This window comes from Alligator sinensis, unplaced genomic scaffold (assembly GCF_000455745.1).
Source record: "Alligator sinensis unplaced genomic scaffold, ASM45574v1 scaffold155_1, whole genome shotgun sequence".
NCBI lineage: Eukaryota > Metazoa > Chordata > Crocodylia > Alligatoridae > Alligator > Alligator sinensis.
The window spans coordinates 251,243-274,712 of record NW_005842877.1 but is presented as its reverse complement, the minus strand read 5'-3'; the positions used below and the strand labels follow the sequence as shown (position 1 = coordinate 274,712).

The 23,470-nt window shown below is 48.6% G+C and overlaps 1 protein-coding gene across 7 annotated transcripts in view; it reads right to left on the bottom strand.

Moving 5' to 3' along the window:
* Window positions 1–852: 852 nt before the first annotated feature.
* The window catches only part of SPTB (spectrin beta, erythrocytic), a 122,506-nt gene continuing 99,888 nt past the window's right edge, over window positions 853–23,470 (bottom strand). For 2 of the 7 annotated variants that reach the window (XM_025192003.1, XM_025192005.1), the window contains 4 exons: window positions 8,103–8,365; window positions 6,252–6,428; window positions 5,200–5,242; window positions 853–4,584 (listed from right to left, as the gene is read on the bottom strand). In XM_025192003.1, the coding sequence (XP_025047788.1) occupies window positions 4,417–4,584; window positions 5,200–5,242; window positions 6,252–6,428; window positions 8,103–8,365 (651 nt within the window). In that variant the 3' untranslated portion in view covers window positions 853–4,416. Of the gene's footprint in view, window positions 4,585–5,199; window positions 5,243–6,251; window positions 6,429–7,842; window positions 7,946–8,102; window positions 8,394–19,723; window positions 20,195–23,470 lie in introns of those variants that run through there. The other 5 variants (XM_025192004.1, XM_014525772.2, XM_006035819.3 and 2 more) reach the window with 5 other exon arrangements.

The window sequence follows — 23,470 nt, the reverse complement described above, 5'->3', positions numbered from 1 at the left end:
AAAACATGAATCAACTGCTTCCAAAGCTCTCTCTGGAGATTCAGCTCATTCTATGCACTGTGGAAATATGTCCAAGCAGGCTCACCACAGGGCCCAGCTGTCAGGAACTAGCCACATGGGCCTCAACAGTGACCCCACACACCTGGTAGGAGCTGCTTGGGTGCTGTGCCCGGGTGCTCCTCCTCCAACTGCTGAGCAGTACTGTGAGGGGCCTGCCTGGGAGTGCTGTGTGTGCTGGGGGAGCAGCCAGTGGGGCAGAGATCTCGCTGAGATGGACTTCATTTTTCTCAAGGAGTAGGACAATAACAGCTGTGATGGTGCTGGAAGCCATTGGAAATGGCCTTGTTCATGGGTGGATGAAAACATGGATGACTGACAAATGTAACACTCCCAGGCAGCATCAGAGCACAGAGAAAGAGAGGGGGAGAACTATATTCAGAAGCTGTGCTGACAGCAGGCAGGATGGATGGAGGGGAAGTACCCCGAAGGGGTAGGGAAACCCAGTGGTTTCCTTGGGTGTAGGATGGGCGTAGAATTCAGGCTGCCCCATGCCACAGGCAGCCATGCTCAGTAGAGCTGCCAAATGCATGGTGGGAGGCGGTCCGGGTGTCAATCTAGCATTGCAGTGTCAGTCCCTGGAAACAGTGGGCACGTCTACACAAGATGCTTAATGTGCAGTAGCCTAATAACCAGGGATCCTGGTTTTCTCTAATAAAAAAATCCCCAAATTTTGGATTTAAAAAACTATAATATATATTATATATATATATAGTGGTGTTTCATTTTAATCATGGAAAAATGTGGATTTGGGGTTACTTTTTTAAATCTAAAAATTGGGGATTTATTTAATCAGAGAAAACCAGGCTCCTTGCTAATAACACTGAGCAGTAGCGCAAAACAGCACAAACCATGCTAATATGCTACTGTGCAGTATTATTAGGCTACTGCATAGTAGCATCACTAAAAAGGCATTCGCCAGTCCTGCTGCGCAGTAACTCTACTTAGTGTACATTTATTTAGTACTTGATTATCCAAGTAAGAAATTAAATTTGCAGTAACTACTGGGCAGTAATGAATGTGTAAACGCACCCAGTTTGTAGCATTTGTGTGCCTCAGCAAATTCAAAGAAGTCTTCTCTCTCTCACACACACACACACACACACACACACACACACACACACACACACACACACACACACACACACTCTCTCTCTCTCTTGCTCCATGTCCTGATTTCTATCTCATGAAAGCCCTATGGTTCTTGCAGGTGTCAGACTGTGGTACAGCTCAACTGTTTAAGGCTTACAAAATACAACAGTGGCGTGGGAAATTTGGATAAACACACTGGGTTACAGGAGATCCAGAAAGATCCAATGGGAACCAGTTTTATTTTTGCATCTTTAAACGCTCTGAGGATCCCCATACTGTCTGAGAAAGCATGTGCTGGTACAGAGGGGTAAAGAATCAGTTTCTCTTTCATTCATCCTACAGGGGCAGAGAGTAAATGTGAGGGGAGGAAACAGCTATAAATAACCCTGGAAATGGCATTTCCTCTGGGGGTCTGAATTCTGTTGGTCAAGCTGCTATGAAGTCAGCCTTGCTCCCATCTCTCTACACATTAGGCTTCATTGTTGTGAAACCTGCTGATTGCAACCTGCAGGCTGTATTAGGGGCCAGCAAGTCTAGGCTGCAGTTTGTCTCCATTGGGCCTGGGTGTGAATGGAAGTTCATGCCCTTGCATGGCTAGCTAGGCTGTATTTTGTGCAGGACAGCTCTCTTACTATGGATAGCAATAGCTGGTACCACTGTCAGGCCACCTCAGACAGCCCCTGCTAGGGAAAGGTACCACTGATGTTGAGGCTGAGAGCTCCAAGCATAGGTGGTCTTCTGGGGACACAACTGCATCTCTGGGTTGGATAGAGCAGTGGTTCTCAACCCTTTTTGTATCAGGATCCATTTGTAAACATCAATGGCCAGTCCTGACCCGCTGCCCCACTCCCCAGCCTCAGATCCCCATTGTATGGGGCGAGGAGGAGGTATGGGGCAGGGGGATGCCAAGTAACCCCCAACAGGCTGGAACTCTGCCAGCCTGCAAAGGAAAAGCCATGGTTTCCCACATTTTTCTCCTTTACGAGAAAATCCATTTTTAAAGTTTGTGAACCTTTCATATATTCTTGCAACCCACTTATGGGTCATGACCCATGGGTTGAGAAGTGCTGGGTAGAGTATGTCCCAGTCCTGGGGACATGAGCTTTGGGTCAGATCCAGGGGACGAGTTGGGGGTACTCTGGTCTGAGGTGCCATCTGGGCATGGTTGACACCTACTGCCATGGCAAATGAGCATGCAAAACAGAGCATGGCAGCTGGCTGAGTCTTAGCCTACAGGGAGCCTAAGTGACTTCTGGAAGGTCTGCTTGGCTGAAGGCTGCTATGGAAAGCAAGCTTGGCACTTCCTCCAGGCAGGTGGACAAGCACAAAGCAAGGATGCTGGCCTCAGGCTCCTCCTTTTCTTACATCTCTTTGGGAATCCTGGAGTGGCCTTTGGAAGAAGTCTAAAGCTAGTGGCTGCAGCAGGAGGATTTCTGCAGGGCTGCTGTTCCCCAACCCTCCTCCCCATAGCCAGTGATGCCTAAGCTCAACAGCCTGCACCCTACTGGTCCTGAGATCTGGGTTTGCTGCTGATTACTGAAGCCACTGTAAGCTGCACTCCACTAAATGCAAGATAGAAGTTTACAGTCCTGGAGTTCTGCCTGTCCCAGAGGATGGGAGGCAGGACTCGTGACTCCAGCCTTCCCTCTGCCATCACTGGCCCCTGTTCAACACACAGGCACTCTGGAGCTTGATCATTTGTTTGGGGGCCCAGATCCATGTGGGGTTATTGCCTCCCTGGTGTCCAAGCCAAGGGGTGCTGTCCCCCCCATCCCCAGGGAGTTGCTTATTCTTAGCATATTAGAACCAAGAGCCCCCTCTGGAGCTCATCCTAGGCACGAGGCAGCAGCTCCCTCCACACTATCTTGGGCTCTGCTAGAAAGATGAGGATTAGCAAGAGGCCTGAAAGACACTGATGCAGCCCACAGAGGGAGGCAGCATGAAACAGAAGACAGGATGAGAACAGAGTGATCCCAGACAAGGCCTTATTCAATAAAATGCAGTGATTCTAACACTTAAGAATTGTGGGGTGACACACACTCCCAGACACACACACAGACACACATGGACTGTAAATGATTCTCCCCACTCCCAATTTAGAGCAAAATCTGTTCTGTCCCCTAGCCTTATTTTACTGTTCTGCTTTTCCAATGTGTACAGACTGGCTGGAAGGAGCCTTGTGCACTATAATGTGGTCAGTGCTTGTGTATGAAACACACCAACTTAGACATATTATAGTCCCCCATGCTTGTAGCGGACTCATTGGACTAACAGCTACCTGCCCTCTCTATGAGGCAGATGAATAACTAGAGCTGGTATTCGCAGTAAAACTTATTAGGTCAGCTGAGTCTGCATGAAACAACCAGCACATATAACACATCATAAGCAATGCCTTTATCATTGACCAATGGGGATGGCAAAGGCTAACACTAGATTCCCAGTATAAATGGCTACCCACTTTAGCCGTGGACACCTGAAGTAGTGATACCTGGATGTATGCATATGGCCTGCCTGCTGGAAGGATGTCAGGCGAGTGTCAGTCACCCCCTAGAGGCCACAGCTGAAACAGGCTAGACCACTGGAACTTCTCTGGCCCACAGAGGCATGGGGGCAGGCCCTGAGCCCTGCTCCCACTGACAGCTAGGATGTCCTGGACAGCTTTTTGATTATTGCTAGAAGAGCAGGTTACCAGAGCCAGCCAACCTCCCCCCACCAAAAAAAAAAAAAAGATCCAGAGAAAGATTTCCACCTGTGAGAAGACTGCCCCCAAACCACAGAAGAAGGCAAAACCCTGAAAATGTTCTTGCAGACCCTTGCTGCTTGAATTCTCCATGTTTCCAGCCTTGCCCAGCAGTGAGCTGCTGGTGGCCACACTATCTGTGCCTGCTGAGACAGTGCTTCTTCCAGGAGCTATGGGCAGATCCAGAGTGCTACAGGTAGTCCAAAAGATAGGCTTCACCAGGCTGAGCTCTCCATACCAGCAGACCCAAAAGCACCTGCTCTGGCCAATGCTGGCCATTAGGCTGCATCTGCTGCTCTCTCCCTTGAAGTGCATGGGATCAGAGAGGGGCACATGGGTGTGTGGATAAGCAGAGGGGGGTAGTGTTCAGCACATGTGAGCAAGAGGGACTCCAGCGTGGAGTGTGTGTCTGCGGAGAGGCAGCTGGCTGGGCCCAGAGCACCCGCTGACACACCTGCATGTACTGTTCTGTGCTAGGCTTGCTGTATATTTGGCAACAGAGCAGGCTGCACTGAGCCACCCTGGGGCTACTTCTTTTTGGGAAAGAAGATAAATCTCTTCTCTTTCTCTTTCTTAGCCAGGCTGGTGTCCATGGTGATGATGGAAGGCAGAGGGAGGCTCTGGGCCTTGGCTTTAATGCTTTGGGATTCAATTATTGCTGTGCTGAGGCCCTGGAGCCATGTATGCATCTCATCCTATGGGGACAGAGACGAGACAGATATTCAGTAATCCCTTCCCTTCCCCTTCTGGTCCCCTTCTTTTTCACTAGATGTAGAGAGCAGGTAGCTATTAGCCCAATGAGCCTGCTACAACTGTATGATCTGGTACATCTGGAGATGGGATTTGGGTGTGATATGGCTTATCAGGAGGCAGGATCTGGTGGGCTCAGTGAATGTTGGGGCTTATATAGGGAGCTCCCAAGGGTGAAGGAACCATACAGGCCAAAGTATAATGTAGGGCACTTCTGCCACCTGCTACTAGAGCTGTTCTGATGTGATATGTGGAGCAGGCTGTCACAGTAGCCAGGGAAAGGCAACAGAGCCCACACCCACAAGGCCACCCTTCTGTAGAGGGATGGGATTTCTAGCTCACCACCTATGATCCTGGCCTGGTGCTACAGCACAGCAGCCCCACACAACTATGACTCCAGAAGCCCCCATGCTGGGAGCCCATGGGCTCTGCTTCTTGCTGGGAGGATCCCACAGTCAGCCCTGCAGGGCCACACCTGACAGTTTCAATGTCCCACCTGAGCAAAGCCCTGCCCAAATACCTCAAAGAAAGAGGGTAAAACTGCCTGTGTGGGCACCTACCTCATCCTTGCCATGGAAGAGCCATTCATTGCCATTGCTGAGCCTGCCAACAAAATCAGAGGTGCCTATTACTCAACCTCACCTTGCCCCATGTCACCCTGTCAAGGGACAGTTCAAACCCATTCATGAGTGTACTGTGAGCCTGGGTTTAGCTCCCCTGGCCTTGGAAGGGGCCTGGGTTTTCAGAGGCCATGGTGCATGCCCATGGGGTATCTCCAAGGGTGCCCCTGTCTAAGGGAAGCCTCGAACATGTATATGCAACACTGCACCTTCCCTAAGTGGGGTTGCTAGTAGTGCAAAGGGGAGGCCTGGTGTCTGGGGCTTGTGAGAAAATGCCAGGGGAAGAGACCAAAGGGGATAGTGCTTGGAAGTCGGAGGTGTGCCCTCCATTCCTGGGCAAAGATCAGGACAGGGCCTGCAGTAGAGAACAGCTCCAGGCAGGACTGCCATGCTGGCAAACAGGCACATTGGGTAGATGCCTGGAGACAGGGATGCACTTAGGGTCTGGCCCAGCAATTATCCTGACATCCTTGCCTCTCTCATCCACTGATCTTAACAGGCTCCACACTAAACCCTTTCCTTCTTCCCACCAGTAAACAGCCCCCCAAACTTCCTTTCCTTCTGTTGATAATAGACCCTCACCTCAAACTTTCCCTCCTTCCCCCACCAGTAACAGCCGCCCCTCATCTCAAACACTCTCTGCCTCCCCAACAGATACTAGGCCTTACCCCCCACTCCTCATCATGAACACTCTCCTACTTTCCCTTTGCCAACCTTGTTTGCTCTTTCCTGAATGGGTGGTCTGGAAAATCTCCTCTCCAAGACTAAACAGCTCCTCCTTCAGCAGACCCCTTGCCAGACAGAGTGCACTCAGGATGTGTATGAGCGACTATCCCCTAAGGTGGCCTTGAGTAACCCTAGCTTGCTGGCCCTTGTGGATCCCTCACCTCCAGATCAGAGTGGGTTAGACCCCTGTTGAGCATGGCCTGGCCAAGGCCAAGTTCACTCCAAGGCCTCAGCCCAAAGGCTCCTCCTGCCCATGGTGGCCTTACCTCAGCTTGAAAACATGTTTTTTTTTCTTGTAATCGGCTGCCACCTCACAGAGGGCATTCTTCAGTGTGAAGGGCTCCTCTCCATGATAAGGCACGCCCAGGGTCAGGCCCTTTGTATCCTTGTAGAAGGTGAGTTCACTGTTCCTGAGCACGCAGTACAGTGTGCTCCACGACCTGCTGGTAGGAGAGTGAGAAAAGGGAGAGAGAGGACCCTTTTGTTAATTTGTCCATGAGGTGCAGATCTTGAAAGGTGAAACATGAGAGAGTGGAGTGACACAAGAGGCTGCACAGGTGAGCACCAAGGAGAGGGGGCTGGTGAGCAAGCTACATAAGTAAAGGTCAGAAGAATAAGTGCAGCCATAACTCTTAAGATTTGCAGTCTGGGAGATGATGCTGCTGTCAGGGGGAATTGTTGGTGCAGTGCTGCCAGCTGCCAAGAGTTTAACACCCCTTACAACTCCCACCATGTCTGTGTGCTGCCAAATCCTGTTGCCAGTGGACCATGAAAACACAGAATTTGGGGGGCAGGGAGCTGCCCCAACCCCTGACTGACCCCTTCTAGCCTGTTGCTCTGCCACCCACCCACTCCATGACTGCTGCTCTGACCCCACAACCCTCCTAAGTGCTGGTCCAGCTACCACCACTGCCACCTCTGTAACTCAGCACCCAGGGCTTGTGGCCTGGTTGCCCACTGCTAGTTATGCTACTGGGAAAATGGGATGTGCCTTTAGCAGAGGGTGAGAGGAAGGGGGAACAGGAAAGCTGTGTACACCTCCTTGAAAGAGATGAAGATGCTTTCTCCCAAGCCACAGAACATAGGATATGCAATAGGGTGACACTACACCCAAGCAGATGGACATCTCATCTTGGGGAAGATCCTCAAGGGCTGTCTAACCCAATCTCCTACACAGATACTGGATTCACCATTCCTAACAAACCCAGACAGATGCCCGTCCAATAACAGTTCCACGGTGTCCCTCAGCAGCTGGCTCTGCTGTCCTACTGTTTGAACAAGTAGGACGTTTCCCCCAAGATTCAAGTTAACTCAGTCAAATCAGGAATGGTACCACAAGTCCAGAAAGTAACTACTGTACTTATGTGTGCCAATCTGGTCAGTGTGTTCCAGAAAGAGGGTTTTTTGAGTGGGAGTAGGTGCAAAGAAGGGCTGCTAGGGTGATCAGTGGAACAGGAGTCTGGGCTAAGAGTCAGGGAACTGTACAGCAGGGAGGCAAACAAGGACAAGAGCCAAGGGCTGTTGAAGCTAAAAGAGACTGCTGGTACAAGGCCACATGGCTACAATCTGGCCAGGAATACATTTACACTGGAAAACCCAAGCAGCTTCTGATGATCAGATCAGTGAGCCTCTCCCTAGGGAGCGATGAGGGCAAATCAAGACAGAAGCTTGTTTGAATCACTTGCAGAGCCTGGACTTGCTACCACAGGAAGATACTCCCCCAGTCCTATGCTATGTTTGGATGACAGGGCTGGACCCTTCTAAGTTATGTGAGTCAGTGGCCCAAGGTGATGTGTGCTCCTGAAAGGGGACAGGGAGGGATTGGGAGGCTGTGCAGCCCCTAGCCATAGTGCTTACCTTCATGCTGTCTCTGGACTCATCTGAGAGGCCTCCTGCAGGTATCACTCCCCACGCAGCAGATCTGGGGCTGCTGCAGCATGCCCTTTCACCAGCAGCCCAGCTGCTCTGTGATACAAGTGAAGATCAGGCCCTCCCCTTGCTGATGAGGTGCCAATGCCCCTCAGGGAGGGAGTAACCAGACCCCTACTGGGGAGTCAAGCTAGGGAAACGATAGCATGTGGAGAGGGCACCCGTCCCCCTGCAGACAGGTACTTCACCTGTTTGAAGCCTTCTTATTAGGAGCCTCCAGGTCGTGCTTGCGTCCCAGGTAGCCCTCCATCTGGACACTGTGAGATCTATCCAGCTGGGCTGGCAGTGTAGCAGTCTCATCTATTTCACTCACTGGTGTCTGGACAACTTTGAATGAGTCCTTAGCAGAGGTCTCTTCACCATCTACTTCAACCATCTTGTCAGTCTGCTTCCCTTCTGTAGCCTCTGCAGAAGTTGGGGGTGGCACTGCTTTCTCCTCCTCTTGCACCTGCTATAGACATGGAGCACAGGTATTGTACCTGCATGTGGCCAGGAAGCACAATGTCAGTAGGGGTTCTGATCCTATTCTACCCTCAAAAGGGCCACACAAGGCTGGGTCAGTACTGGGGACAAAGCTCTCCTGTCTTTCTCCAAATGAGTCACCCTGTGAGCTCAGACAGCTTGCTTGACCCCAGGTACATTTGCAATCCTGCCAAAAATACACTAGGGACTAAATCTACAATGGTATTTAGGAGCCTCTCCCACTGAGTTCAGCAAGGGTTTAGGACCTGCTTTACAAAGTGTTTCAAGTCCCTGGGCATGTCTACACATTCATTAATGCGCTTTTGCTACTGTGCGTTAAATTTAGTACCAGAGGGCATTTATACACATACATTTGTCTGCTCCAACATGCTGAAAATCCAGTGCGTTGGAGCAGACTTGATTAATCAAGTCTGTGGAGCACGCAAACTGATGAGCCCGGTGCTGCATTGCATACATTTGTATAAATGATGAAATGCATGTCAGTGCTGAGAAAATGGCAGTGATGTGCTTTTGAACTAAAACACCTTCAATGTCTTAATTCAAAAGTGCACCACCGCCATTTTCTCAGCACTGATGTGCATTTTGCCGTTTATATAAATGAATGTGCTGCAGCGCCAGGCGCTTTTAAAAGTGCCCAGTGCTGCAGTGCATACATGTGTACAAATGCCCTCTAATAGGAGGTACTAAATAAATGCTTATTAAGCTGTCCTAATGCGCTGTATCAAAACTGCATGCTTTTTTAGTGATGCTTAGTGCGCAGTAGCCTATTTTTACTGTGCATTAGTGTATTAGTATGGGTTTTGACATGACGCTTTAATATGCAGTAAAATAGGCTACTGTGCATTAAAGTGCAAATGTAGATGTGCCCCTTAAGAGCAAAAGACCCTTTGATTTTCAGGTAGATGTAAGTACCTCAATGCATCAGTTCCTTTGGAAAGGAGAAAATCACTTTGAAAAAAATATCCTCCTGTGTCCTGACTTTCCTTTGGTGATACAATAGGGACAACCATCCCTATACCACAGGAGATAGAGAGGGACAGTCCCAGAGAGCAAATGTTCACCTGATGTGTGGAGACGTTAGCCGGGGGTGTCAGGTACAGTGCCCACCTGGCTTTCTGCTTAGAAACTTGAAAAATTGACAGGTTCCAAGATCCTAAACCACTTGTCAGGTCCCTTCATGGCCAATCTCCCAGTACTCTGTGCCATAGGGATATCAACTTTTGTCCCAAATGTCCAGTGATGTAGCCTTCATGACTTGCTGCTTACATTTGTAAAAAAAGCTCTTTTCCCCCATAACCCATGCTGTCCCTCATGCTCTTCACAAACATCCCAGCTCTACTTTAGCATCTTTCTTCAAAGCTCTATTTAAAGCTCTCCTTTGTCATGACCTCAGGAAGCAATGGCTGAGCCTGAGATTCAGCCCACTGACCAGCACAGCTCCGCTGTTTCTATGCTCTGCCCTCTGCCTGGCTAAGGCCCTGTCTCTTGTCCTAGAGTGGAGGCTGTTGAGGCAGGGACCGCTTGGCTGTTAATCAGAATATTCTGCCACAGCGTGGGACATGCCTGTGTCAAAGAGAAATGCTATTTTGTACTGCAGTCTCCATCTTAGACCATGGCCTTCATGGTAACCTGTAGTCTGTAGCATATATGGATCTATTTGGAAATTATCCAAAGGAATACTTTTCCTTGAGAAAATGCCATTTCATCTGAGTCAAACATTTCCAAAGTGACATGTTAATTAGAACATTTTGTTTAGGAAAAAAAAAATTATATGAAGCATTCAAACTGACTGGAACAGAGCGATTTGCTTTTTCATTTGGAAAATGGAAACATTCATCACGCCAGGTTTAAATGCTCTTTAGATGAATCTGAGTTTTCATTACATTGTACTGATTTCAACAGATCTAAAATGAAACATTTTTAATTAGTAGTGTCCTTGTTTTGGAAAATTTCACAATTTCAGTTCAGAATTTTTAAATTTTGTTTTATATAATTTGGAAACACATATTTTTCAAAACCTGTTTCTTTTGAAGTTTTGATTGCCAATATTTTAATCTGAGATTTTTTTTCTCATTTTGCTTTGAAAGGAAAATGAACTTCAAAATTACATAACATCCCATAAAACAACATTTCTGGGCTTTGGCCACTTTTATTATAAGTGACTTCTTCAGTCAAATTTTATTTTACATTGTATTGTAGACAACAATGTAAAATATAAAGCTGAAGCGGGAATGAAATGTATTGACTGACTTGAAAAAACCTGTTTTGTTGGGAAATGTCAACATACTTGTTTTCAACATATTGGGTTTGCATGCAGAATGAAAGCATGTTTGCAATGTCAGAATTTCCACTGGAACAGACAGATGAGGTTTCACCTGCTTCTCCTTTTAACCTCTATTTTGAATGAGAGCAGCAAGTGTGAAAAGTATGTCTTCTATATGGTAGAGCTGCTCACCCAGAACAGAGGGTAAAAAGGGTAAAAAAAAATACCAGGTCAAACTTGGAAAGCCCACTTTGTGGAATATGAGAGCAATCTAGATTCTGGGCTATTAACTCTGATTGCCTCTCTCATCACTCTGGATAATGGAGTGTCCTGCTGCCCCAGGAGGGTATCAGACATAGACTCTCCACTGGCAGGCACACCGAAGAGACACAGAACTGAAAGCAAATATGTCCCCAGACCCACAGGATTTACACCATTTTGCTGTCACAGGTGAGAAGTATTTGGGTATCTGGGACATGCCATCAAAGGGAGCTTTTCTGAAAAGCTCTTCAAAAAATGTACACACAACTGCAGAATGATTTGGGACAGGGCCACACAAATATACACACCCAGAGACCACTTCCACCAGACTAGATTAGGGCACAGATACTAGGAAGGACATCAGTTACAGGTCCTGAGTCACTGACCAGTTTGCTATTAATAGTGGCAGTTCTGCCTAACTTCTCTGGCTTTTTTCCATTCATGGATCTCAAAATGCTTCAAGAAGAAGAGTTATATCATTACCCTTATTTTGCATATGGGGAAACAGGCCTGGATCAGGAATAAGACATGCTCAAGGAGAGCTAGCAGGCCAGTGGCAGAGTTAGAAACAAAACTAACAAATCCCGAATCCCAATTCAGTGCCCTACCCATCAGGCCTCACTGCACTCTGTCAGCTGCACCCCCTCCCCGCAACTATGCTAATCCCAATGTATCCCCAGGTGGGAGGGGCACCAGGATGTTGACAGAGGAAGGGACCACAGGGACTGCCCCATCCTTTGTAGTGTGTAACATGTGGGAAGAGGGGTAGGAAGTACTTTTGCTATCCCCTGTCTGCATATAGGCTGACACCCCATAAGGAACCCTGCTTTGTGGTTGCAGACAGGATGCTGCAGGCAGTGGTGTCCTACAAGGGGCTGAGATGCTGGGTGCTCCCAGGCAAAAGCCCTGGACTGGTGCTTGTCATGACCCAAAGGCATGATTTTGTGTGTGCGCTTCGGCACTAGAATTATCCCCGCCAAGTTGCAGCTTCATTGCACGGGAGAGTTTCCTGTTGCAGAGGAAAACCCCGGTGCAGGGATGAGTTTCCCGCCTTTTCTGCAGCTTCTTTTGCAGAGTGCATTGCTCAAGTTGCAAGAGGAATGCACAGTGCAAAAGAGTTCCCGCCACCGGTATGTAAATTCGTTCCCCGCTATTGGCTAGTTTTAAATTATTCCCACGTGGCGGCTAACGATTGGCCTGTTAGCCGTATAAGAGGCTTGAGTGGTTTCCGCCCAAGCCGAAGAGGACTTCACATCCATCTCGTGGGGACTCTGGATACACGGCAGGGTGGTGGAGGCCCTGTGTGAGATTCAGAGGAGCGTGGCTACCTGATCCATCGCCCACCTCTTCCCGTCTTCGAGCGCAACTTTTATAAGACGTACCTACGATTCTGATTTTGGTGGCGCGTTCACCCAGAGCATCCGGAGCTCTGTTCTGTGGAGCCTAGCAACCTCCACGAGACCGTCTGTGTTGTCTGTCTGTAACCGCAACTCAAGCAAGTTTTCCAGCCTGCACCACTGCCATCTCGGTGTAAGTAAACAATCTTTAAAACTACCGCTAAGCGTTTGTGCCTAATTCCAGCTCGACGGCCTTCCCTCTCCGACCCGGCGTGCCCGGGCTGCTGGCCACAGCCCACGTGCGGCACGGAAAAGGGCTCGGGTTGCTCCCGGCCCGCACAGTGCTCACACTATGAGGGGAGAAATCATAGAGCAATAGGGCCAGGAGGGCCCTGTTCAGGGCAGGATCAGGGCTCGGGGCAGGATTAGCTCTGTCTGAACCATCCTGGATGAGTAGTTATCTAAGGCCTTTGCTTACACATGATATATATTATGCATTTAACTTGTTAGCTGCACAATAAATTTAGATTGGCCACAAGTGCAAAGTAATTATCACAGAATTAACGGGTTAATTGGCAATACAGTTAGACCAGCCACATGTACAAAGTAATTATCTATAAAAATGACCATTGAGCTATATAAAGAGCCAACCAGCTGCAAAGTTACTGCTTGAAAATGTGCAAAACTCTATAGCTGGTTTCTATCCAGCTTTAATTTAAATGTGTACCAAAGCCCTAAGCTGTGCTGTAGAACTTCCAGTGTCAGAGATCCCACTGCCCCTAAATAAATCTGTCCCAGTTCTGAGCCACTCTCAGAGTCACAAAGTCCTTCTCAATATCCAACTGCAATCTCTCACTGTAAATCAGGCCTTTTGGCATATCTCCCCTTTCTGTCTTCACCCCTTTCCCAGGAATGCTACATGGAAAAGTACACAGGGCTCTACGGGTATGACCTGGTTGGAACATACCACTGGCTCAGAAGGGACACGGGCATTTTCACGTTGCCACCCAGAGGAAGCTGGCTCACAAGTAACAAAGGCAGAGCTGGGTGGCCCAGCAGGCTGGGAAAAAGCAAAGGAGCCAGACTCAATCAGCCCAACTTGCTATCAACCAGAAGTTGTTGCTAACCTACAGCTCTTCCGTGGTCCATAAAAAATGGAAAAAATGGAGGTGGGATTCACTAGGTTAGTGGCACCAAGGAGTTGGGCTGAGTCCTGTAGAAAGAATACCTTTCATTGTTCTACTTGGTCAGGATGGGGGCAACAGCCTGCTGGGAGGGAGCAGCATCCCAGATCTCTTTTATGCCTTGATTCTCAGAGAGGTGAAGTCACAGCAAAGACATGTGAGCCCAGAACCCTAAAAGGCTTTAGGTGCCCAACTCCTAGGCCCAGACACTTCTGAGGACCTGGGCCTTGGTCTCTAGGGGAACTGATTTTGCCCCCTTCCAGAACTCAACCTTGGGGCCGGGAAGGCAGGCCTCAGCTCTCCAGCAGGTGAGTTGTAGTCCCCCTCTGAATGTCCAATGGCAAGAGATTTTGAGTGGAGTCCCACAGAGGTCTGTTCTGGGCCCAGTGCTGTTCAACCTATTTACTAATGATTTAGATGCTGGAATTATGAACTTCTTGAGCAAGTCTGCAGATGACAAAACTAGGAAGGAGTGTGAACACGGAGGGTGGGAATGCAGTTCAGAAAGATCTCGACAGATTGGAAAGCTAGGCTGCAGCTATTGGGATATGGTTCAGTGCTGACAAATGCAAGGTGCTACATCTCAGGCAAAATAGTCATAAATACAAATAAGAAATGAGTGACACCTGGCTGGATGGCAGCACTATGGAAAAGGATCTGGTAGATCACAGACTCAATATGGGTGCATCTACCCATGCACTTTAATGTACAGTAGCCATTAAAGTGTCATGTAAAAAACTGTGCAATCACACTAATGTGCAGTAAAATAGGCTACTGCACATTAAGTGTCGCTTAAAAACCGGGTTGGGTTGACTATGTACTTTTACTAAGAGGTTAGATGATAGAACTGTATAGGATGGTTTGGACAGGAATGATTTTGCCTCAGGCAGGAGTTTGGACTAGATGATGTCTTGAGGTCCCTTCTGGCCCTCTTTCTCTATGATTCTTTAGAATATGCTCCAGTACCTTCTCAAGTATTGAGGTGAGATTAACCGGTCTGTAGTTCCCCCTTTTTAGAGGGCACTATATTGGCCCCTTTCCAGTCCTTTGGTACCTCACTCATCTCCCACTAGATAAATAATATACCCAAGGGGTCTGAGATCACCTCTGCCACCTCCTTCAGTAACCTGGGATGAAGTTCATCAGGCCCTGCTGATTTAAATTAATTCAGACCCATCAAAATCTCTCTGTCCCTTTTGTTATTTCATTCCTCAGCTTGCCCTTTTCCTTATCCAAATAATCCTTATTAGGTGTCTGGCTGCAGCTTAATTTTTTTTTGTGAAGACTGAGGCAAAGTAGCTGGTGAGTACCTCTGCCTTCTTTGATTCTATTGAGAGTTTACCCTATTTAACCTGTCCAAGCATAGTTCATGCCATTGGGAGGTACTGAGAACTCAGACTGGGCTGGGTTTGAGCATCCTTGCCTCAGAACTTCAAGTGGAGCTGCTTTTGGTTTATTGTATGTTTGCATCTGAAGAACAAGAGAATTCCTCATGACCCTGGAACTGTTGCCACACGTGAAAAATTAACCCCCCCCCACAAACATATGCCCCAGCACTCAGAGCTGGAGAGGAGGAAAAGTTGGGAGGGGGGAGGAAGTAGGGCACTCCGAGCAGGGGTACTGGTCAGAATGCAGGTTCAGCTCACAGGCTAGAGCCTCTCTCCTGGGAAACAGGGATGGTGAAAAGGACTAGTGGTCAGCGTAAAGCATCACCTGGACAGGAGCTCTCAGTTCCAAAACCCTGGGCTTGGATGCATAAAGGAAAACTGCTGAGGAAGAGTAGGGATGTGCTAAAAATTCTGTATATGGCACTAGCAAGATTGATACAGGAATAAATACAGGGACCAGTGCAGGTGTACATTATTCAAGAAAGATGCTGATAATTGGTGAGGGCTTGAAGAAGAGCCGTGTGGATGATGCAAGGGCTGGAAAAGCAACTCCTGCTAGTGAGATGCCCCAGGAACTTGATCTGTATAGCTGACCAAAGAGAAGGTTGAGTGCTGATGTGGTCACAGTCTGCCAGCACATACTGACAACAGAGGGCTCTTTAGATTCAAGATCTCATTTCTGGATTGGAAAGCCAGAACAATTCAGCCTAAAAAATGACTATGAGGGTAACTGGAGCACCTCACCAAAGGTTGGGCTGGCTTCTTCATCTCTGGCAACTTTTAACTGAAAGCTGAAGATTAGTTTCTGAGAACAAACGCAACTCACTGCAGGGCAGACTTGTGGCCCAAGCTACAGGGCCCTGAGATCCATAAGGCTTTAATCCTGTCCTTCTGCAGTGAAATGCAGGCTCTGGGATTTGAATCCTTCCAGGCTGACCTAAACCATCTCAATGGACAGTTTTATATACTGTAGTCCTTGGAGCACCTTGTGTGTGCCTGAAAGCCTGAAACGGATAGGGCACTGAGATTCATAGATTCGTAGGTGCTAGGGTAGGAAGGGACCTCAACAGATTATTGAGTCCGACCCCCTGCCTAGGCAGGAAAGAGAGCTGGGATCAGATGAGATGCCCTAGAAAACTTTCCTTGGTATGGATTTGCCTCTCCAAATCACTACTGCTGCCCAATAACCAGGGCTGGAAGGGCAGAGTGGAAATATCACCATATTGCCAACCCTTTATTGAACACTGTGGTATCTTACCAGGGGTGTGGCAGGGACTTGTGCCAGCATGTTATTGGAGAGAAGGGAGTTTGCTGCCAGCGATCAAGATGGTAGGAGTGCCCAGGTTAGAGTGAGCACTAGCAGGCATCAAAGTGTTGGTGTCATCCTACTGCATACCAAAGGAAAGTGAGATGGCTGGGGCGGGGAGAGGAAGGTGTGGGAAAGGAGGAGCTCCAAAACTCCTGGGAAGATCTATTCTGACTTGGAAAGGATGTTGGCTCATTTTCAGTCAGTTATCCTCCTCTCAGCATGGCATGGCCTCTTGGGACTGGGTGCTTTGCCACCATTACGTATGGTGAGGGCAATGACCATGGCCTGTTTCAACCATGGTCCCTTTGGCCTGGAGCACATGACACTGGTGCCCCAGCTGCTGTCTCATCAGCCTGCTTGCTGCCAGGACATGATCAGGGAGTGCCTTTCTTCCATAAACAGCCCCTGTCTTGTGCATGACCTGGGACAAGCCATGGAGTTAGATGAAGCATGAAGGGGCTGCTGGTAGGATTTTGCAGTGGTGGGGGGTCCTTAGCTCTGGCACTCAAAGGTCCTGATGATCTCCCATGCTTTGCAGCTGTCCAGGACAGGGAGTGGTGTGCTTTGGAGGAATAGAGGACACACGTTTTTTTTAGGGATGTCCTTTCCACTCCTATCACCTGAGTACCAGTGGCATTTAAATGTCTGTGGGCATGTCTTCATATGCAATAAAATAACACCTGAATTTTCTGGGCAGAAAATTCATGTACCTTAAACTGTGCCCCTGCACGCATCTGAAAGTGTGTCCATCAGGAACAAATTTGCTCCTGATGGGAGCAGCTCAGTTTAGGGATGCTCATGCCCTGCTCTTCCCCTCTTGAGGCAGCCAGTGGGAGCTCCAGGCTCCCCCATGTGCCAGCCCTGGGCTGGCAGGGGACACGGGGGCTGGTCCCAATCCCCATGTGGCTAGGTGGCAGCTGTCCTAGCAGCCAGACATCTTTCCCAGCCACATGATGGTCAGGATAAGTCTCAATCTCCATGTGGTCGGGAGGCAGCATCCCACTGAGCCAGGATAGCTTCCCCCGCTCTCTGTGCCCCCCTGCTGCCTAGGCTGACCAGGAGCCAGCATCTACACAGGTACTTCAGTGCATTAGTTTAATGTGCCAATTTCTAGTACCTGTATCCACTGTGGATACAAGTACTAGAAAATGGCACATTAGACTAATCTACTGCACAGTAATTGCTGTGCATGTGTAGATGCTGACACTTTACTGTGCATGAGATTAGTCTGATGGGCAATAAAGCATCCCACATAGATGCACCCTGTGTGCTTATAATGAGGGAGAGGTCAGGTCTCTCTCCCAGCAGGTTATGGACCCAGAACTTTTTTCTCAGATTGTTGCCTGGTTTTCAAGAACTTCCACTTCCCCTGCAAAGAGAAGTCTTTGTGTGTGAAAACATGTGAAGGAAACCTTCAAAATATAAGTGGAGAGTGAGTGATACAGAGACTGTGTGTGCAAACAGCCTGAGTCTGTTGCTGGGCAAGACATTTTTCTATGTTCACATCAACAGGGTATTATTAGCACAAGGGAATAATGATGCTTATTGGCATGTCCCTTATAGGCTGACCTGCTCAGGGGGTTCCTTACTGCGCTGGCAGTATCTCAGGATGCCCCATTCCAGCAGGCTCCAAGCCCTTGTTTACCCCAGGATGGGTGGCAATCCTCTGCTCACCCAGAACCCATGGCCTGTCTGGATGAACACAGCAGGGTTGGGATCTGGGCCAGGATCCCTCTGTCCCTGGTCCTGGCAGGGAGGCCCAGCACATAGCCCTGCCCTGCCCTTCCAATTTCCTCTACTCTTGGACTAGGCACCACTGAAACTCTGGACATGAGTCAGTCCCACTGCCTCAGGCCAATTTTCCAGGGGCCTCTCTAGCCAACCTGGGTGCTCACCTTCAGGGGGAGCATGAAGGTAAATTTCTGTATTCTGTAAGGCTCAGGGTGTGAGGGCAGCAGGGCTCTTATTGGTGCTTCCTATGCTATTGCTTCTGTTCACTGCAAAGAACACCCTTGGCTTCTCTTTCCACAGAACAGGAGGTACTGGCTCCAGGTTGAGCCCTGCCTATGGCCCCTAGCATGCCTGACAAAGGCAAGGACTTGACAAGAAGGGGCAAGGGCCACCAAGTGCCACACAGAGCCAAGGGTCGTGATGTCCACCCCAGGAGTCGGTTCTCTTGAGTCTTAACAGGCAAGGTGGTGACCTTCAGTCCCATTACGGCATTCTCAGTGTGATAATCTTTTGGTATGTCTGTATTTGTGACCTCAGCACTCTCATGCATGGCTGCTCCCTGGCCACTTCCTCTTGCTTACACACCTGAAGCCTGAAGGTGAGCCAGGAAAGACCCAAGGGGGAGGCCACATTCCAGCAACCTGGAGGTTGAGAGTTTGAGAACATGTCCAGGTTTGTATGATGGTAACCAGGTGGGTAGACTGTGTTTTAGAGCACCTCTCCCTCGGAGCATGGGGGACATGGCACAGACATGTCCCATCACACTGGGGCATCCTCACCATCCTTCCTGGTGAGATTAGAAGGGTCATGCAAAACAGGAGCATCTTAGAAAGCTTCATCCCAGGATGCTTGCTCAAGTAGGTACAGTGCCCTTGTGTATGCAGGGGGAGAACAAGTTAGTAGGCAGCTTATATGAACAAATGCCAATGAACTGTGGTAGGTGCAGGAAGAGACACTAGCAACAGATAACAGAAAGCTGGCCAGGGCTGGGCAGGAGAAGCACTGAAGGCAATGCAAGGCCTGCACAAGGAGGTTTAAATACCAAGAGAGCAGCTGGAACCTGGATCCTGATGCAGACAGGGAGGTAGGAGCATCGCCGGGCACTGGGAATGACAAGCTCAGGCTTCTCTGCCCTCTGAAGGTATCAGCATTCAGGAGGTACCAGACCTGGTAATGGGAAGGGTTAGCAAGGCATGAAGAATCTAGCAGGTGTGCAGCAGAGCATGAACTGTCAATGGTACAGGTGGAGGGAGGGAAGAGAGGAAAAGTTTGGCAGGCTGCCTACAAAAGAGCAAGAAAAATCTGAGTGTGAGGATGCTTTGATCCCTCAGACATAGAAATTCCATCTGCAAGAGGCTTTGCTGGAGAAATGAGGAGGGTGGGGAGAATCCCCAAGGCAGGAATGGTGGGAGGCCCCTGGGCAGGAGACGAATAGAAGAGCATCAGATAAAGGCAGAGCTAGGGGGAAGATGGCCCAGGAAGAGACAGTAGAAGGAAAAAGAAGACTATATAGATTTCAGCCTTGCTGTTGGGGAAGAAGTTGTAGACATGGAAAGAACAAACCAGTAGGGAGAAGCTGAGCTAGAAACAAGCCTGCAAAGCCATAGAAGCCATCCAGGAGGACAGCATGGTCCAGCACTATAAACAGTACAGGTGGAAAGTGGGGTAAGGAGATGACTTCTTCCAGTGTGAAGGTTGATGTTGGGCAGCCAGTGAGCCATCCACATCTCACAGACATGCTGCTATGAGGCAGATGCCCCAACACTGCTGAGGGAAAAAAGGATTAAATGCCTCCTGAGACACCCCCTGAACCACAGAGGCACTATTCTTTTTCCAGAAAGAATGGCTGAAACATGTTCAGAGAAAATAGTGTATTTAAAGGGTTCTTGCCAGGGGCCCATGTGTAAAGACACCACCTGGGCCCATATGCCTGCCTCGGAGCAATAGGTGTCAAGACATGTAGGCCTATTTCAAGAACCATCTGTTGAACTTCTGCTTTGCTTCAGCATCTTCCAGCTCCATAGCCAAGTGTTTCCCTGAGTTTTGGCTAATGCCCCTCCATAGTTGGCCACTTTGGCCACGCAGTTGATTGAAATAGAGTAAAAAAGGTGGGAAGCTCCCATGGAACCCATTGCTGTGGTGCCAGAGAGATAGGGTCAAGCAGCATAACCCAGAGTCTGCACAACACCGTGGAGAAAATGTTGGCTACCCTGACAGGTCAGCAAAGCCATTCCTAGCTTGGGGGAGGTCCCTCCAGACAGGGGCAGCACTCCATCTTCTTTCCTCCTGCAGGTCATACTTTGGTGTCAGAGGTTTCCAGGATCCTGGGGAAAAAGCCTTAGTTGGCATTGACTGTCAGCAACCTTTGTCTTGAGTAGAGCTCTGGACTGTTCCTCCCAACCAACCATGGGTCTGCCCCTAAGGGGGTACTGGCATGATTATCTCAGAAAACAAAAGGCTTCACACCTGGCCATCTTGGGATAGCTCCAACACACTGAAGTTCCTTGGTTATCTGTAGTAATAGCAACATGGAGCTCCTCAAAGTCATAGATGTAATGCAGGGAAATGTTACCACAATTTTACAGAGGGTCAGCTGAGAACCAGGAGTGATTGACTTGCCCCAGGTCACAAACTGTGGCAAAAGCAGAGCCAGGACCAGAACCTAGCTCTAGCAAGCCCCAACCCAGGCCTCTATCCATGAAGTCATGCCTGCAACCTGGCTTCTCCCACAGAAGGGGGAAGGAACTGGCAGGCTGGGCAATCACCTACCCATATTGGGAGTGTAGGCCAGTGCAAAGAAGACCTCTTTTGAGCCAGGATGACGTGCAATGTCCCACATGTTCTAGGGACCTTTTCTAGAGAGCACTGGATCTGTGGTTACATGGGCTGTGGCTAGGAAGAAAACCTAGTATGGGACATTTACGGGAAAATGTGTCACCAGTGGCTTCATGCAATGTCAGTATTATACACAACTCATAGTGTGAATGCAGCCCATAAGGGTGTGAGAGAGAGGATGTGGCCTTGGCTGAATGCTCTGCTTTCCTCCAAGGACTGGAGACGGGACTTTCCTTTATTGCACGTGCAGGGCAAACTCCCTTCTCTCTTTTATGATTCACTGGAATGAAGGGACAAATATAATCAGGGAATCCTGGGTGGCAAACAGTTCCCCACAGAACACATCCTTTACATCAAACCTGGTTGTTCCCACATCATCACATTTCACACTCAAACCCTGTACTGCCTCTCTGCACTTCTCCTGCAGCCTTACTATCACTTGATGTGAACCCAGTAGGCTTGGGTGAGGGGAAGGGGACTGGGTTTCTTTTGAAGCCCACCTGTCCATCTATCTGTTTGCTCCTCTCACCCATCCCTTGCTTCCATCTCTCCAGGTCCCATGACTCTGCCTGTACAATCCAACAGAACCACGACCATCTTTCACCCTCAGGAATGCGAGCAGACTTCCTGTTCCCCACCCAGCCATAAGCAGACACATGGGTTGGATCCATGGTTTACTAAGGAGGGTGCCACTCAGACCACGGGGGAGTGGGGGCAAGGTGTAGCTACAGCCCATGGGCCAGCAAGAGGACACCAGGGAACAGAGCAGGAAGCAAGCATACAAAGTTTGGGACCTGCTAGCCATCACTGCTATCCTCAGCTGATCTAGGTGCATGGGGAACCCCAGCTTTGTTCCTGTGCCAGTCCAGCCAACAGCTGTGGGGAGTGATGACACAGCAAGCTGTGCTCAGCCCAGGAAAGTGACAGCGGCAGCACACAGGTTCCTCCGTAAACAATCTTTCAGCAGTGGAAGATTGGCCATATCAGTAACCAAAATCTGAAGACATCAGAAAGTCCTGGCCTTCAGAATAAAAGTCCTAGTGAGCCTTTGACTACAATAACTACACACAAACACACACTTCTCCTCCAGGAGTCAGGGGAGGATGTGTAAAATGCTCTGATCCTGTATTGGTCTTAATCTCTAGAGAGACCAGATTGGTTGTAGGTTATCTTTTCCACCTGAAAAGGGCTGTGTAGCTCAGCCCCTTCTCCTGACTGCTGGTTGGTGACTGGGACCTCTCTGTAACTGAAGAGAGGCTCACATCATGACGGGGCAGGATGCTGCTGCACCATCTAAGAGTTAAGGGACAATGTAATTCAGAAACTGCCAGGTCAGAAGGGACTGCTGTGGTTATCCCATTTGACCTGCATCATGCAGACCAGAAGACTGCTCTGCCTTAACTCCTGCTTGATCTAGGCTTGCCAGAGACCTATTCACTCTTGATTCAATGATTAGTAGTACTACAGAACCTACCACAGTCTCTTGGTAAGATGCTCCAGTGGGTAGTTGCCCTCCCTGTTAAAAAGGGCAATCAGGACTCATAGTAGAGATGATATCTTTTATTAGGCCAACAAGATTTTTGCAAAAAAAGTCTTTAATTGCAAGCTTTCGGGCACAAACTCTTCATCAGGCATTAGAGAAAAGATTGTAAAAGTTCTCCTGGGTAGAAATGAAAGGGTGCTTGTGCCCAAAAGCTTGCAAGTTAAGATTTTTTTTGCAAAAATCTTGTTGGTCTAATAAAAGATATCATCTCTACTACGAATCCTGATTGCCTTTTCCTCTAGACCAATATGGCTACAACCTAAATACCTGTTAAAAAAGGTGTTTTTTTCTGAACCAAACTGATCTGGTTTCAGCTTTCAATACCAAAAAGAAAAAATATCTCAAGTAAGTTTGCCATGATCTTTTTTCCCCTATACCCAAGTTGACATATATTAATTATTTCACCTTCCTTTAATTCTCTATTACAGTAGACACCTGATTTATGCAATTCCGACTTACGCGTGTCTCGCATTTACGCGATTTTTTAGTAGGGTCTGGACTGTAAAATGCCTCTCGAGATGCGCATCATTCGTGTATATACGTGAATGCTCACAAGATTCGCATATATACACGAATGCCTCACAAGATTTGCAGGCGGAATCAAGCGGAGCTGTGCTGCCATTGTGCCACCATTGTGGTAGTGGCATCTCAAGAGGCATAGGTAAGATGCTAGACACACCTCCTAAAGGCATTCCACCAAGAAAAGGGGAAAAAAAGCTATGACTACGGTACGTCTGGGGTATGCGACCCCTCACTATTCTATTATTTCCTACAGGGAAAACTGTCCTGACTTACGCGAATTCGACGTACACGAAATTCCCCTGGAACAGGGGAATTATTGACCATTCCATTACTTTGCCCAGAACTGAGATAAGAGTGCTATAGAGCTAAATCTATAGTTACCTGAGTCATCCTATTTCCAGCTACTGTCACCACCTACTGATCTGACTCAGAAATGTTATTGGATCTAGGAGCCTGGCCCCCTGCCAGCACCAAGGCCTCAGTTCTTCACCTGTGAGAGGAAAGGCAGTTTCACATTTGTTTTCATAGAAACTGGCTCAGCTCCCAAGTGGATTTGGACTTTAGCTTGTTTGCACATTACAGTATGATCAAGGCACAAGCCCTGGGGCCTAAGCTCCCACTGCTTTTAGCTCTAAGAGCAATCTCTCTGTATCTGTCAAGATGAGACTCAATGAAGGATTAACTTGGTGTTGTATGGAGG